This window comes from Nicotiana sylvestris, chromosome 1 (genome assembly GCF_000393655.2).
Source record: "Nicotiana sylvestris chromosome 1, ASM39365v2, whole genome shotgun sequence".
Taxonomy (NCBI): domain Eukaryota; kingdom Viridiplantae; phylum Streptophyta; class Magnoliopsida; order Solanales; family Solanaceae; genus Nicotiana; species Nicotiana sylvestris.
Genome location: NC_091057.1, coordinates 104073718 through 104090184, shown reverse-complemented (window position 1 = coordinate 104090184; position 16467 = coordinate 104073718). Strand labels below are relative to the sequence as shown.

The window sequence follows — 16467 nt, the reverse complement described above, 5'->3', positions numbered from 1 at the left end:
CCCCGAATGAAGTGGGGCTAATTTGCTGAGAAAAGGGTGTGCTACTATCAATGATCAATGCCACATGTTGCGGGACCACCTACATCCATTAAAGATGCAGTGCCCTCTCCCCCCCCCCACACACACACAAAAGGGATGCTAGTACATATGGAATAGTACTAGTATGTATAACTAAACACCCTCTCATTAGAACAGATAACAATACAAGGAAGAACAGTCATAGATCAATGGAAGCCTCAGGCAATACTAAAACATCAAGTTAGGAACAAGATAAGTGTCAAGTAAATTTTCATTATTTTAGGTTGGGACTGATATACCACCTTGATTTAGCACGGAGTCCGATCACGACCCAATCGGATATGCCGTCTCACCCAGAGACATCAATCACTATCATAGTTTCAATCATCATCTCGACACAATTTTAGGCACAATCACCACCATGTGTGCGGCATGGCGTCCGATCACGATCCGACCGGCTAAGTCGTCTCACCACAATATCGTGTGGATCGACGTCTCTCATTTCTAGCAATCATCTCATTCCAGATGAGGGGGGAAAGTTACAATCCACTCTTACACCGACATGCGTAGTTTCAGGGTTAGGCCATTTCAACCCACCCTTGCTCGGTGACTAACAATACTCCCAAAGTGTTGATTATTAAGAGGATTCACAGCTCATTTCAACAACTTTTACACTCCTTTTTGTTTCATTGGCACTAATGGCAACAAATGTAATATCATTCTTGGCACGTTGACCGTATTTCATATTTCATGCATACTGTTTCACTTTTAAACATCATCACATATCGTCAACATCAAACATTTCATTTCAAGACTTTAAGTACATATTTGAGCAAATAAGGATCTTAGCCACATTTGATTTTTTACACAATTCGACATGATAGCTTTCATTAGAATAATGTTTTAAAGTCATAACATAATAACACACAACCCATACTTAAATCACATTCTCAAATAGTAACACAACATAACCATAATATTTGGAATACATATTGAACACATATATCTTTTGACACAAGGCTTATTCAAAACAATCAATTTATAATGAGCAACTCGAGACTTGCAGGACATTGTGGGGTTCGATTCTAAAAGAGGAGTTTAGCCAACATGCCTCGCCTTGAACTTTCCTTAAGTTACTACAATATTTCAAAAAATTTAGCAACTTCGATCTATTTAGGGATATAGCAAAATTGAACACAAATTAGGAAGGAGTTCATGGTTCCAGCTCATTTGAGCATTATATCAAATACTAGGTGCATTAAGGTTTTAAGGTCCTCTTATGGTGGATTCCTTCATCCCCAACCCAATATCAACCCTTTTTAGCTCAACAACCTTCCTATAATTTTGTTGGTACATGCATGCATAGATAACACCCCCACACCTAAGAATCACAATCCATTAACCATCTTCAACTCCAAACTCAAAATTGAAGATTAAGGTATGGAACCTTACCTCTTGGATGAACACCTTGTGACTTTTTCTTGTGAATTCTTCAAGACTCGAGCAAGAATTGGTAAACAATTAGTTTAGGACCCCCCCTTCACTCTAGAGCACCTCCCCTTTCTCGAAATATCAGGTTTTTACCTTACAAATGGTCTTCAACAACTACATGTCGAAATAGGGTCGGGTTACAGAATTAGAAAAAATGGAGCCCCGATGAGATTATGCCACCGCATAACACTTTTGCGGTCCGCAAAATGGACCGCATAATGGTCCTCCAGAACAGGGCGTTTCTGCTTCACTATGCGATAGGTATGCGATCCGCAAATAAATTCTACGGTCGCAGAAAGGACCGCAAAACCTCCTTCTAAAATTTCTCATGCTGGCTTCTGCGATGAATGTGCGGCCCGCAAAATAATTATGTGGCCGTATAATGCGCCGCATAATGGTCCTAAAATTATCTCAACTTTCTACTTCATTCCGTGGCAGATCTGCCATCGCATAATGGACCGCAGAATAGCCAAAAAATTTCTTCAACTTCTCAACGCATTATTCAACCCAAAATTTTCGTACCACGGTAAGTCTACCTCGGCACCACAAAACTCCGGGTTTTAGGTAAAATTGAACGAGGCCTTACATTATTGAATCCTTTGATATTAAGTACTACAATATTTAGTGATTGAATTGATGATTGCACGATCATGATTGTATACCCGAATGAAAAGAGTAATGATGAATGATCATATTAACAAATATTATGAGTGGATAACATTTGAATACTAAGATCCCATTTGTCCATAAAATGTGGGACTTTTTTTTTGTTTCAAATACTATTTGTTTATAGATTTAAACTATTTTTGACAGATTTGAAAATAAAATTTTCAAATCCCAAAACAACTGTAAAATAGTTTTTGAAATTTTGAAGTTTTCTACTCACAAAATTTCAAACTCTTTTCAAGTAAAATGTATGTCCAAATATAATTTTAACTTTCAAAAACTATTTTTCAATCTCATCTTCAAAAACTTATTTTTTAAAATTTCAACTAGATATATGTCCAAACGCTAGCTAAGCTCTCATGAGTACGGACAAAAAATGCAAGGTGCATTAATTGGAAAATACTACTAGTAACTTTCTTTTGTCATAAGTATTTATTCTTTAAAATAAATTTTTATATCTTTCATGTAAATTACTTGTTCCAAAATCCAACTTTGAGTAATTGTGATGCAAAGGAGCAATAGAGCATCTATCAAGGTCACAAAAGTAATATTAGCAAACTCAAAACCCTTGATTAAAAAAGTAACTCTGTCGTACGTTTATCTTTCATTCCCCTCCCTCTTTCTTTACTCTTCCCCTTGATGTCCTATTATCCCCCAAATTCAATGGCTCATTCTCACCAAATCGAACCCTCCCTAAACCCTAACCTAAGCTCTAACCCTCCTCCTCCGGGAGCTCCACCTCCTGCTGCCGCCGTCCTTTCTCAACCGTCCAATGAAGATCCCAATAGGTCTGCCACCGCTAAACGTCCGCGGGAGGAATACACCACCGCGACGGACGAGGCAGGGTCGTCGGCTGACGCTGACCCGCCGCTGAAGAAGCGGGTTAAGGTTGCCCAAGATGTAGTGTACCGTATAGTTGTACCGTCAAGACAGATCGGAAAAGTTATCGGTAAAGTAGGGCATCGTATACAGAAGATTCGTGAAGAAACTAAAGCTACGGTTAAAATTGCTGATGCCATCGCTGTGAGTTAATGCAATTTTTTTTTATCGTTATTGATTTTGTTATATTGTTTGTGAAGTTCTGAAAGTCGAAACTAATTCTCTAGGGTAAAGTAGGGCAATATTTGGCAATTGTATTTGTAGAAAATTTTCGAACTTTTAGAACCTAATTGAGAGAATTTGAATGAACGTTGTTGAATTGAATGAATTTTGATCTTTTTTTTAATGCTGGCTGAATTCCAGGAAGCTTGAAAATGACATATAGGTGTAAAGTAGAAATTCTTTCTCTTGGAAATTTTTGCTCAGGAATATTAGGACTGCTAGAATTTAATTGAGAAAAACTGAAAGCAACTTTCAACCAACCAAGAGGTTGCGAGTTCGAGTCTCCCCAAGAGCAAGGTGGGAGTTCGGGAAGGATGCCGGGTTTCTATTTGGAAACAGCCTCTCTATCACACGGTAGAGGTAAGGTATGCGTAGACACTAGCCTCCCCAGACCCCACTAAGTGGGATTATACTGGGTTGTTTTTGTTGTTGTTGTTGTTGTTGAAAGTGACTTTGTTGAATTGAGAAATTGGATTTGCTGGCTTCTTGATTGACCTCATTTGTTTTTGTTGGTCGTTTTCCGTGGTTTTAATAAAAAATGATGGTGGTATCATGACCAGTACAAGTATCAGGTAATTCTGCTCTGCCTACCAAGGCTTGGACAGATGGGAATAAATCACGTAGTGTTTTTTGCATCTGTTGGGGTTTGAACCTGAAACCCATGGTTCTCCTCCCGCTTCATTGACCACTAGGTCACACCCTTGCTGGTCATTTTCGTAGTTACGAATGTTTAGTTGAGTTGGTTCTCTTTTTCACTCAATGTCATATTGATTTTGAGACCAAGCATAGTGAACTTACTTCTGGATTTGATATTTGCAGCGCCATGAAGAGCGAGTAATCATCATTAGCTCGAAAGACAATGACGATATGTTTAGTGACGCGGAGAATGCCCTTCATCAAATCGTGTCACTTATTTTAAAGGTAACATTTCTTCTGAGTGAAAACATAGCAAGTCATTTACTTTGAACGTTTTCTTGTTTATATTAGCAAGAAATGTCTTATACAGTATTTTCTCGTCAGTTTTCCTACATTCCATCATATGACCCTTTTTTGAGAATGCACATTTCATCATATGACCTTTTGTCTGTCAATTACACAAAAATGTTTTATATCATCTAATCCTTGTTATAAATGGTGTGTCTTTGCAACAATTCAATGAATTTCTTCCTGCATCCAAAAAAAGGAAGCCTTTTGTCTGTTTTTGGAGGCATAATGGCAGATTTTGGGTTCTCATTCCTCAGTTATTTCCAGTTTTACCTTAATTGCTGCAATAATCTCAGATGTACAACTTGATTTCAAAAAAAAAAAAAAAGAATCGGGTCAGCAGCAATTTCTGGACTCTTTCTCAAAAATGAAAGCTATTTTCGGATTATATTTTTGGCAATTCCTCCTTTCCTTTTTCTTTTTTTTTTGGGGGGGGGGGGGGGCTTCTCTGGCAACCAATGATTTTGAGAGATTGTGATTATGTACTGTATGATATACTCCTGGATCTTACAGTTATACTAGTTGTCTTGGGTTTTCCATTCCCTTTTATTAAAATAAAATTGAATCATCATCTTCTTGAACAATGGTGTCACAGTTCCTATGTGTGATTCTGCTTGCTTTTTAAGGTTAACCCATGAGAGATTTGCCAGAGTGGAACTGATCCTTGCACTATTGTTCTCTCCATGATAGGATGATGATGGCAACATTGATGCACAGAAAGTTGGTGCTGGCCATGTGGCAGCAAACACAATAAGGTTCTTGATTGCTGGTTCTCAGGCAGGTGGTTTGATAGGAGTGTCTGGTCAAAATATTGAAACTTTGAGGAATTCTTCTGGAGCTGCTATCACAGTTCTTGCTCAACATCAGTTGCCATTGTGTGCATCTGCTCATGAGTCTGATCGTGTAGTACAGGTGGGAAGTTGGTATTATTGGCCAGCAGCGAGGCAAATGAAGATCTTCATTTCTTAAAATCTTTGCATGTCTATGTTTCGCACATCGAGTATACTGATCTTTTCGACAGACTACTGTCTGATCGATTTCGTATTAAACTATACTTCTCTGATGTGGATATTTTAGTATTTAGCAGTCAAATGTTAAACAATATGCATGGAAGATTGGGTCTCTTTCGCAGAAAACAATATAATCATGTAGATGGTCTATTCATTAATGTTCTACTTGTATAAGAGTATTTTCCCATCATCAATAAAGTTTTTTTACCTTGTAAAAGAAGAGTTACCCTTCGTGTAGCATTATTTGCACGTGCAGCTATTCGAGTTATCACATATTTTCAGGGTTCTGTGCTCTTCTGCCTTGTTCTGAACAGATCTATAGGGCATATAACTTTAATTACTGCTCATTTGTTTGTTAGCTTGAATTTGTCTCTTGAATATGTTGGTTTCTGATATTTGCTGCTACTATGTAGCTCGCTTTTGATTGCTACCATGTAGCTTTTGCTTCTTCTTGTAATATTTTGTATCTTCGTGATGCCATTAATGAAGCCAATTACTTCATCAAAAAAATTTTGTGTCTGGGATATCATCTGCTTATGAGTCTGTTGTTAGTTTGGCTTTGTCAGGCATTTGAGATATCAACTGTCTGTGTAGGGAGATCTGCGTTTTATCTTGGACCTATCTCCTTTACTTGTTTCTACTTTTAAGAGATTTAGCATTTTAAACTTGTTTGTTTCCCTTTTGCCTCCTACATTCAGGTATCAGGAGACATTCCTGCGGTCTTGAGAGCTGTGGTAGAAATCGGCTGTCAATTGAGGTTTAGAATTTTTTTTTTTGATAAAGGAGGTTTAGTAATTTTAATTGGCTTAATTAGGTCTTATTGACGATTCTAAAGCTATTTAATCCCTTAATGTATATTGTTACAGGGATAATCCCCCTAAACAAGTAATTTCAATCAGCCCAACATACAATCATGGCTATTCTCGCCCATCTCAACCATATGTGGATCCATCTTCAGGTTAATCAATCTCTCTCGTTGTATCTTTTGAGCTTTTGGATTGATGCACTTTCTGCTGTATGAAATTCAATATATTTATCACCTTGATAAAAAAACTACTAATATTTTTATATCAATATATTTATCACCTTGACTAAAAAAATTAATATATTTATCATAACGATGTCATCCTTGGCGACTACTCTTGCAGCTGATTATGTAAATCTGACGATGTTAATTCCCGAATCATTAGCTGGTGGGTTGATTGGAAGGTGTGGCTCCAATATTTCAAGGATCCGAGCAGAGTCTGGAGCATCAATTAAGGTGCATAAATAGCCTTGTAAGATCTATTAGATTCAACTCTGATGGTTTTATGGCCCGTCCTAATCTTTCAGGTATATAGAGTTTTATGAACTACTTGCTTTATGTTTTAATATTTTTGGTTTTGTATGTTAGGTACATGGTGGGAAAGGCGAACAGAAACAAAGACAAGTCCATCTAGGTGGTAATGCACAACAGGTGAAGCTTAATTTTTATTTCTCGCTTCTTTTGGTTTGTTTATGCTGACTTCTTGTAATCTTAGTTTAGTTATCTTTTTGTGATACGCGGTTGTGTACATTCCTAGATTTGCTAACATTCACTTCTAAAATGAAACTGTCTTGGAGGATTTGATCTTATAGAATAACTGTAAAAATTTTCCGTTGGCGTCTTGTAATTTTCACTAGTTTACCTGTGAAATAGGGGAATGATGGGATATCAAGGATTTCTGGTCCTGTAGCATATGCTTGAATTTAATTTTCTTTTCGACAGGTCACCCTTGCCAAGCAACGAGTTGATGAATATGTCTATTCCCAGTTGATGTTACAAGCTGGTGGTGAGCAGCTGCAGGAGACAATGCAGCTACAGCAGACAATGCAGCTGCAGCAGTCAGTGCACCTGCAACAGTCAATGCAACTGCAGCAGTCAGTGCAGTTGCAACAACAAATGTAATTTTATGTACCGTATAACTTGTAATTGGTTTAGACTTTTAAATGAATAATTGGGACTTCTGTGTGGTGTCTTAACTATTATGTTGCTTGATGCAGACCAGACCCATCTGCTACTCTGATGCAAGGATATAGTCACGGTCATGGACTTTATATGAGCAGGTAGTTGCATTCCAATTGTTGTTCTAAAACCTGATTGTTATCCCATTATCACTGCACTTCTAATTGTCCTTCAGAATACTAATTATCATTTCCTTGCCCCAACAATCTTAGCTCCATTATTACTATCACAGAGTTGCTATTATTTTCGATCTGTCATAGTAAAATAAGCAAAATTTTTGCTATGCTAACGTTGTAGTTTGACACTTAACCCTAAGGTGATTATGGTATATCTTTCTCATGCTCAATTGGACTTAATTATTAGCTTTGTCAGAGTTTATTTTTAGATCAATGACTTAGTTGACATGCCTTTTTGAAGGTAGGGGTAAGGTCTACGTACATACTACCCTCCCAAAACCTCACTTGTGGGATTACACTGGGTCTGTTGTTGTTGTTATTGTTGACTTAGTTGACATGATAGGATGTCTATACACCGGTGATAAGCTATTTATTTTGGTTGTCATGGAATGACAATAGTCTATTCTATATTTGCAGTAACCAAGAAGCTCAAATGATGTCATCATACCCACAAGTATACACATCGAGCACCCCTCAAGCTCCTGCTTACTATGGTCAGTCTTATCCAGCTCCACAAATGTAGAGGTTAAAGGGGGTCTCTTTTTGGTACATCGGCTTTTGAATCAGATGATTTATATACAAAGTGGTGACAATTTCTTGTTGTGTCATTAATTTGATTTATCATGTAATGTCGCATTGGAGATGGTTGCGATTTGGCCAGGATGTCTCTTGTTGATCAGTTGCGACATAGTTTGCATGAGATCACTTAATTCTGGGATATTGATGGAAAAGTTAATGCTTAAAGTTTTATGATCAATGGAATCTAGCATGCGCCTCTGGGAGCAGCAGATCTAGTGAAGGGAGCTTATAGTAGCAGTTGCAGTGAAGGTACAGCACAGCCCCTTGGCTTTCTGTCCCTTTGTTCCCCTCTGCTTCAACCCTGCCCCGACCCTGAAAAGCTCCCAAACCCCGCCCTGGTTTACCTTTGCTGCTTGATTTTCATTTACCTCTGTTGTTTCCATCAGAACAGAAACAAGGATGTGACATATGCATTGCACGTCAGTCGCGGTCACCTCTCGTTGAACTGATTTCTAAGGAAGAACTTAAAAACATTTTGTGCGAATGATTTTGAAATGAGATGATCGGGAATGGTGGCTGAGGGAGGGCTGACGGAGAAGCAGAGCTTGGGAGAAGTGGCTGTAGCAGCAAAAAGATTGGACCCTAGTTCATTGGTTCAATTACTTTTCTTTTGGCGCCAAGACCACCATATCATATCCCAACCACCCCACTTACTCCCTACCCCGTGCCATAGAGCTTTCCCTGCCCCCATCCGGCCCAGCCCCGTTATGCATATCATTCCCGTAAACCTGCCCAGTTTTGCCCCCTTGTATGTCCCCCGTTAGAAACTAGGGTGCTAATGTTTTCAATTGGTAATATATTTAATTCAAGTTTCTTGAAATATTGCTCGTCTTAAGTAAGATGTTATTAATTAAAAAAAAACTTTTATTCCAACTGAGGCAGTTAACATTATTCTATAATCAATGTCGGCATTTGAAAATAATGAAGTCTTTTTATCGTATTAAGTATTTAAATACTCGTAATGTAAGTAAGTTGAAGCTTGTCTAATGAAGAAGAAACTTTAAAAAAATTCAAAGTTGGAAAAAATTTATTCTATTAAGTTTAAATGAATTAGAGGGAAGAAACAGGAAATAACTGTAATTTTAATTATTTTAACTGTAATTTTAATTATGTCCTACTTATCTACTTTCATTTGTAATTATTTCAGCCAAATTCGTGAAAACAGTATAAAGTAAGAATATGTAATTGATGATCCGAGATATCTATGAAGTGGGTCTACGGAGACCTTGAAGAAGAAACTTTACAAAGCCAAAGTTATAAAGAAAATTGATTCAATTAAGTTTGAGAAATTTTTATAAAGCACTATCTTTTAGTGGTAATTAGCTATCTATAGATACAATTTGCTATATTATGGATTATAGATATGTTTTCTGTTGTTATAAGATGTATTAGATGTATTAGATGTATTTAAGCTACTGTATTCATGAATACAATATCAAAAATAGGCGTGAATCAGAGAAGTACAACTAATCAGTTGTTGTATTCGAGTGTATTCAACTGTATTCATGGCGTGAAACATGGGACTACAGCTGGACAAATTATTGTATTCGACTGTATTCACGGCGTGAAACAGGGGATTACATTGTTTTTAAATGGAAAGTGAATCAATTAACATAATAAACTCCTAATATAACTCAACAAACTCAATTATAACACATAAATTTTGTATTTCTAGTTATAAAAAAGATTCTCAACCGAAAAACACCCCAAAATAGAGCAATCTTCAGATAAATTATATAATACATCTGAATACATAAATTATATTAATTAAAAAAAATATATGAATAGATTCATGGAATACAACGAGACATTGAATACAATGAAATATATGAAATACAACGAGATACATTGAAATACAATGAAAAAAAAGACAATGAATACAATGAAATACATTGAAATACTGCGAGATACATTGAAATATATTAACAGAAAATTCAAATTGCTCAGCCCGAAACTCCGTCGTCTTTGTTAGAAAATAAACCCTAATTTTCGGCGAATTCGTCGTAGAGCAATGGTGGCAGAATAAGGACTCTGTTAAAACTTGAATCTTGTATTGAAGCTGTAGAGGTGTGAAAGAATCCATTACTGAAACAAATTGGTTGTATTCTTAACAAACATAAATATAGTGATAAATGACCGCCGAGCTTGAATCTGTTAAACTTTATATAGATGTGTTTGCAGTTGCAGCAGCTCCTACGCAACCGATGACCCTAGTGCTATCTGTCCAAATTGTCGAAACCATATGTCAACATATTTGACGTGGTAGCATATATGCATGCTCCGATGGAATTAAGGAAATTGGGATTGGAGAGAACGCAGGTGATGTGGGTGAGAGGAATTTTGAGATTGGGCATTGTATTTTCAGGGAATGGGGGAAGAGAATGGCATGTATCAAAGTAGAGAGAGAAAGAAAATAGTGTAACCGAATAACGTATTTAGTGGCTTAGGGTTTGGAGGTAACCAAAATTAGATATTTTGCTATAAACATTAAAAGGTATCTATAGAATATAATTTTTTTAAATGGTATTTATTTAAAATAAATAAGGTGTTAACCTTTGCTATATGAGGTAAAAATTCCATTAAGTTTTAGTGAATAAGAGCAGAGAAGCAACAAGTGACTTCCAGTTTTAATTATCTACCATTTTTATCCATAATTACCTCAACCAAGTCACTAAAAACAGTATAAAGAAAGAATTATGTGAATGTTGATTTATAAGGAGCTAACAAGAATTGGTTAAAATATTAGAGAGTAATAATCTTTTGAATTATATCGAATAGAATACTTTAAGATTTGGGGCCTAATGCAAGAGTCTTATTGTCCTATGGGTGAACAATTTGGTGGAAGAGATTTACAGGCTGAGGAGCTATGAAATTGACAATCTTTGCAGCTGCAAGAACCAAAACCAAAACCAAACTTGGTAATCCAAGAAATCTAAAAGTAACATTGCACGATAGAATCGGTTAATCAATTACCGTATTTTACGACTCTTTGATTACAGCTACAGATCAGTTTGTTCCCTGATCCAATTTTAGGATAAGTAGATAAACAATTCAAGTACAATCCAGTATCTGAACTGAAGCATTGCAAAAGTAGCGTTTGAAAAAAATATTTGGAAGTTCAACTTTAATTTCACGTGGAATAAAATCAAAATTTTATTAGAGAAAAATAATATTTCACTTCAAATTTATCAATATTTCAAGTAACGAGGTTCAGTATTTATGTAGATGCTGATGACTAAATCAATACTCCTTGCAAATAATGAACTTCAGTATTTTTAAGTACAGAAATAAAAAGGTATTTACTTGGGATCTATACACAAATAGCCGGCTCCATTCATTGTTTACTTTTTTATAATTGTATACATAGATTATACATATATAATATACAAATTATGCATATAGTATTTATGGGTTTAACCGGTTGAGTAGGCGACTATTTGGATTAATACTTCTATTTATTTATGGTCAAATGGAGATGGTTTGAAAGTTTGAGCACCAACTGATCACTGAAATGGTGGATTTGGTTCTTTTATATATATATATATATGGTTCAGGCTACCCGAAGCATATTCAGACGAATTATTGCTATTGTTTTAGTATGTCCTAATAACCAAATTCGAATCTACTCATTTCTTTGTCGAAAGAAAAAATGTCTGGTCACTTCTGTTTAAAGAAATTGTATAGTTGTGTAGTTGGCACTCACTGCAAATAACATGGATATTACTCAATGAATAGTTGCATGTTCCTTTTTTCTCAATTTGGTGTCTATTAGCCGTATTAAAACCCGATTAAGAGCCCGTTTGGTCATATTTTTTTTTCTTTTTTTCTGAAATTAGAATGGCCATGAAATTTTTAATTTTTATTTAAAGATGAATTTTGTAATTTTTTGAAAATTTAAACAACTTTAAAAAGCCGTTTTTCAAAATTCACTTAGATCAGTCACAAAAATTCAAAAACAACCCAAAGTTATATTCATGTCCAAACACAATTCTAATTTTCTACTTGATTTTCTTTTCTTTTTTTTTACTTTTTTTCGAATTTTATAATATTTATGTCCAAATACCAACTAAATTTGAGTTCGTTCCAAAAAGTCCTATATTAAGAAGTAAAATTCTATGATGAAGATGACTTCACAATAAAAACTTGAACTTGAGACTTCTAATTAAGAATGTATGAGTATTTATCACTTGCGTACGACGCTTGTTAGTAGTTGCATAGTTCCGCAAACAGCCCCACGTGTAATTCCAGAATTTGGGATTAGATCTTCTTCTTCTTTTCTTTTTTTCTTCTTCACTTAACTAATTATTGATTTAATCTGACACAAAATGCTGATGATTGCACGTGCACATACTCTAATATCCCCTAAATTGACGCCATTACATGTCTGTAATTTGTTTGTACGAAAACTATTACTACTATATTTTACATTATTTTTATGATGAATATTAAAAATTAAAGTGTGTATTTTGATTTTTTTTTTTTTTGAAACAAAGCAATATATTGTTTGACCATGCACACGTGCGACAACTAACCAACTCCACGTGTGATGTCGGCCGACCAACTTAGCTAGATCCAAATGTGTGCCAACACATTCCTAACAATACGTTTAAAGGAAATCAAGAAATGTGGATGGCTACTTTGCTCTGATATTTTCCGATTTACAACGAATTTATAAGGAGGAACCTTGTTACTGGACTTCCCTAAAGCTTTTGGGTTGGTGGTTGCTAACTCTTGCTTTCCGAAGAGGAAGGAGTATTTGATTACTTTTTAAAATGCGGTGGCGAAGATTCAGATTGGCTATCTCCTTCTTAGGAGGCGTGACAGAGGGTTGTGCAAGGATTGCAAGGTGATTCCAGGTGAGATACTCGTGACGCGACATAGGCTCTTGGTGATGGACGTTGGTATTATGGTGAAGAGGAGGAAGATGTCTGCTCGAGGAAGACCGAGAATCAGGTGGGGAGCCTTAACTAAAGACAAATCTCAAGAGTTAGAAGGGCGGTTGTCGGTTATGGGAGCTTGGAGGAGCAGTGGTGACGAGAACACTATGTGGTCAACGATAGTAAACTGTATAAGAGAGGCTGCGAGAGAGGTGTTAGGGGTCTCGACGGGCGTTCCCGACAGGCACAAAGGAGACTGATGGTGGAATGAAGTGGTACAAGGTAAAGTGGAAGTGAAAAAGGAGGCGTACCAGACGTTAGTGGGGAGCATAGGTGAGGGGGAGAGGCGAGTGTGCATGGAGAGGTATAAGGTAGCTAGGAAGGAAGCGAAGCTGGCTGTCACGGAGGTTAAGACTGCGGCTTATAGTCGTATGTACGAGGAACTAGGGGAGAAAGGAGGGGAGAAGAAGTTATTTAGGCTGGCCAAGTTGAGAGAGAGGAAAACACGAGATTTAGACCGAGTGAGATGCATCAAGGACGACAATGGCAGAGTATTGATGGAAGTTCCCAGATTAAGAGGAGATGACAGACTTACTTTCAAAAACTTCTTAATGAAGTAGGGGATCGGGATATTGTGCTTAGTGAATTGGAGCATTCCGAGAGTCACAGTGACTCTGGGTACTACAGGCGCATCAAGGTTGAGGAGGTCGTGAGAGCTATGAGTAAGATGAGTAGGGGCAAAGCGACCAGGCCTGACGAGATTCCGGTAGAATTTTGGAAGTGTGTGGGAAAACAAGTTTGGAGTGGTTGACTAGGTTGTTGAATGTTATTTTTAAGGCGAAGAGGATGCCAGATGAGTGGAGGCGGAGTACGGTGGTCCCACTGTATATGAACAAAGGTGATATCCAGAGTTGTAACAATTATAGGGGTATCAAATTACTGAGTCATACTATGAAAGTATGAGAGAGGGTGGTTGAAGCAAGGTTGAGGATGACTGTGTCCGTTTCCGACAACCAATTTGGTTTCATACCGGGTCGTTCCACTACAGAAGCTATACACCTTGTTAGGAGGTTGGTTGAACAGTACAGAGATAGGAAGAAAGACCTGCACATGGTGTTTATTGACCCAGAAAAAGCGTATGACAAGGTTCCTAGATAAGTTCTCTGGAGAAGCTTGAAGGCAAAAGGCGTGTCGGTTCCCTACATTATGGCGATTAAGGACATGTATGATGGGGCAAAGTCTCGGGTTAGGACAGTAGGAGGCGACTCTAAGGATTTTTCGGTTGTTATGGGGTTACACCAAGGTTCTGCGCTTAGTCCGTTCCTATTCGCCCTAGTGATGGACGGGTTAACACATCACATTCAAGGGGATGTGTCATGGTGCATGCTATTCGCCGATGACATAGTTCTGATTAATGAGTCGCGAACCGGTGTTAACGAGAGGCTGGATGTTTGGAGACAAGCTCTTGAATATAAGAGTTTCAAGCTTAGCAGGACAAAGACGAAATACCTGGAGTGTAAGTTCAACGTTGAACAAAGGGAAGTGGACGTGAATGTGAGGCTTGAATCACAGGTCATCCCGAGTAGAGACAGCTTCAAGTACCTTGGATAGGTTATCCAGGAAGGATGGGAGATCGACGAGGATGTTACACACCGAATCGGGATAGGATGGATGAAGTGGAGGTTAGCATCTGGAGTATTATGTGACAAGAGAGTGCCACTGATACTCAAAGGTAAGTTCTATAAAGCGGTGGTTAGGCCGGCCATGATGTATGGGGCTGAGTGTTGGCCGGTTAAGAAATCACATATCCAGAAGATGAAGGTAGCAGGAATGAGGATGTTGAGGTGGATGTGCGGGCATAGTAGGATGGATAAGATTAGGAATGATGATATTCGGGAGAAGGTGTGTGTGGCTCCCATTGATGACAAGATGCGGGAAACAAGGCTCAGGTGGTTCGGGCACGTTCAGAGGAGAAGCCCAGATGCTCCGGTAAGGAGGTGCGAACGGCTGGTGGTGGAGGGCTCGAGAAGAGGTAGAGGGCGGCCTAAGAAGTATCGGGGGGATGTGATTAGGTAGGATATGTCGATGCTTCAAATTTCCGAGGACATGACACTTGATAGGAACATGTGGTGGTCGAGTATTAGGGTTGTAGGTTAGGAGGTAGTTGAGTCTTGTCTTATGCTATAACTTTGGGAGACTAGTTTGATAGGGAAACTATTTTGCTTTTGCTTTGTATTATTCTTCTTGATTTCACGTTGTTCTTATATATATATATATATATGTATTTTCTTTCATATTATTTCTGTGGTGGTACTAATATTGTCTTCTTTTGTCTTTTTGTCTTCTTGAGCCGAGGGTCTTTCGGAAACAGCCTCTCTACTCCTTCGGGGTAGGGGTAAGGTCTGCGTACACACTATCCTCCCCAGACCCCATTAGTGGAATTTCACTGGGTTGTTGTTGTTTTATTCTACTACTTATTTATCACATCTAAAGATATCGATAGTTACATGAAGTTGAAATGATTTGTAATTTCTTTGTTATTTTGTTTTTACGGTAAGTATATAGTGATGGGGCATGTTAATAGTCTGTTTGGCCAGGCTTTTCCTGAAGAAAAAATACTTTCTTCCTAAAAAATATTTTTTATCAATTTTAGGTGTTTGACCAAGCTTTTTTGGGGGAAAATGCTATTGGAAAGAAACAGAAGCAATTTCTCTCCAAAAATATTATTTTGAAAAGTGCTTTTAAAAAAAAAACTTCTCAAAATAAGTTAAGTTTTCCAGTTTGATCAAACAAGCTACAAAAAAAAGGCCAAATACATAGACAACACATTAAATTTGGCCCATTTTTTTATTTTGGCACTTTAACTCAGCCTTGTTCCATTTGGCCCTCCAACTCCATTTCTTTTGTTCCACTTTGACACAAAACATGACTAGATCCATGCGTGATTTGCCTCACCCTTGTAGGCACGTGAGAGCCATTTTTTCAGCCAAATTTCATACTCCCATCGTAGAAGCGGATCCAGAATTTAAATCATATGGATTCAATTTTAATATTTTTAACATTGAACCCATTATATTTTTAAAGTTATGGGTTTATATCTTTTTTTTTTTTACAATTTTAATGAATTTTTACATATAAATTTTTACTCCGCATCGAAAGTTATGGATTCAGTTGAACCCGTAGTTATTACTGAAAATATATATAAAAAAATATTTTTTCCACGGGAGGGGGCAGAAAAAACGAAAATAATAATAATTTGAAATTACAAAAAAAAAGTTACGTGGGGTGGGGTGGGGGGCAATGGGGGTAGCAACTGGGTATTTGTCCGCGCTGCATTTTTACTTGGGATAAAAGTTTTTATGTCAAAGTGGAACAAAAGAACTCATTATATTTTTAAAGGTTATGAGTTTATATCTATTTTTTTATAATTTTAATAAATTTTTATATACAAATTTTTACTCCGCATCGAAAGTTATGACTTCAGTTGAACTTGTAATTATTATTGAAAATATATATAAAAAATATTTTTTCCCGAGATGTGGACAGAAAAAACGAAAATAATAATAATTTGAAATTACAAA

The 16467-nt window shown here is 37.0% G+C and overlaps 2 protein-coding genes across 3 annotated transcripts; both read left to right on the top strand.

The window, feature by feature from the left end:
• Positions 1-2776: 2776 nt before the first annotated feature.
• Positions 2777-8882, top strand: LOC104216006 (heterogeneous nuclear rnp K-like protein 2). 2 transcript variants are annotated; one of them, XM_009765964.2, is made up of 11 exons: positions 2777-3198; positions 4096-4197; positions 4951-5172; positions 5969-6027; positions 6137-6228; positions 6419-6531; positions 6664-6726; positions 7018-7193; positions 7293-7355; positions 7848-8258; positions 8401-8882. In XM_009765964.2, exons 1-10 carry the CDS (start codon positions 2815-2817, stop codon positions 7951-7953), a joined length of 1380 nt encoding a protein of 459 aa, XP_009764266.1. In that variant the 5' UTR covers positions 2777-2814; the 3' UTR covers positions 7954-8258; positions 8401-8882. The 2 variants fall into 2 exon arrangements, with proteins under 2 accessions (XP_009764266.1, XP_009764265.1); XM_009765963.2 differs by having other exon boundaries at positions 8396-8882.
• Positions 8883-12900: 4018 nt separating this feature from the next.
• LOC138872667 (uncharacterized) lies at positions 12901-13506 on the top strand. Its single transcript, XM_070151065.1, has 2 exons — positions 12901-13075; positions 13169-13506. Exons 1-2 carry the CDS (start codon positions 12901-12903, stop codon positions 13504-13506), a joined length of 513 nt encoding a protein of 170 aa, XP_070007166.1.
• The last annotated feature ends 2961 nt before the right edge of the window (positions 13507-16467 follow it).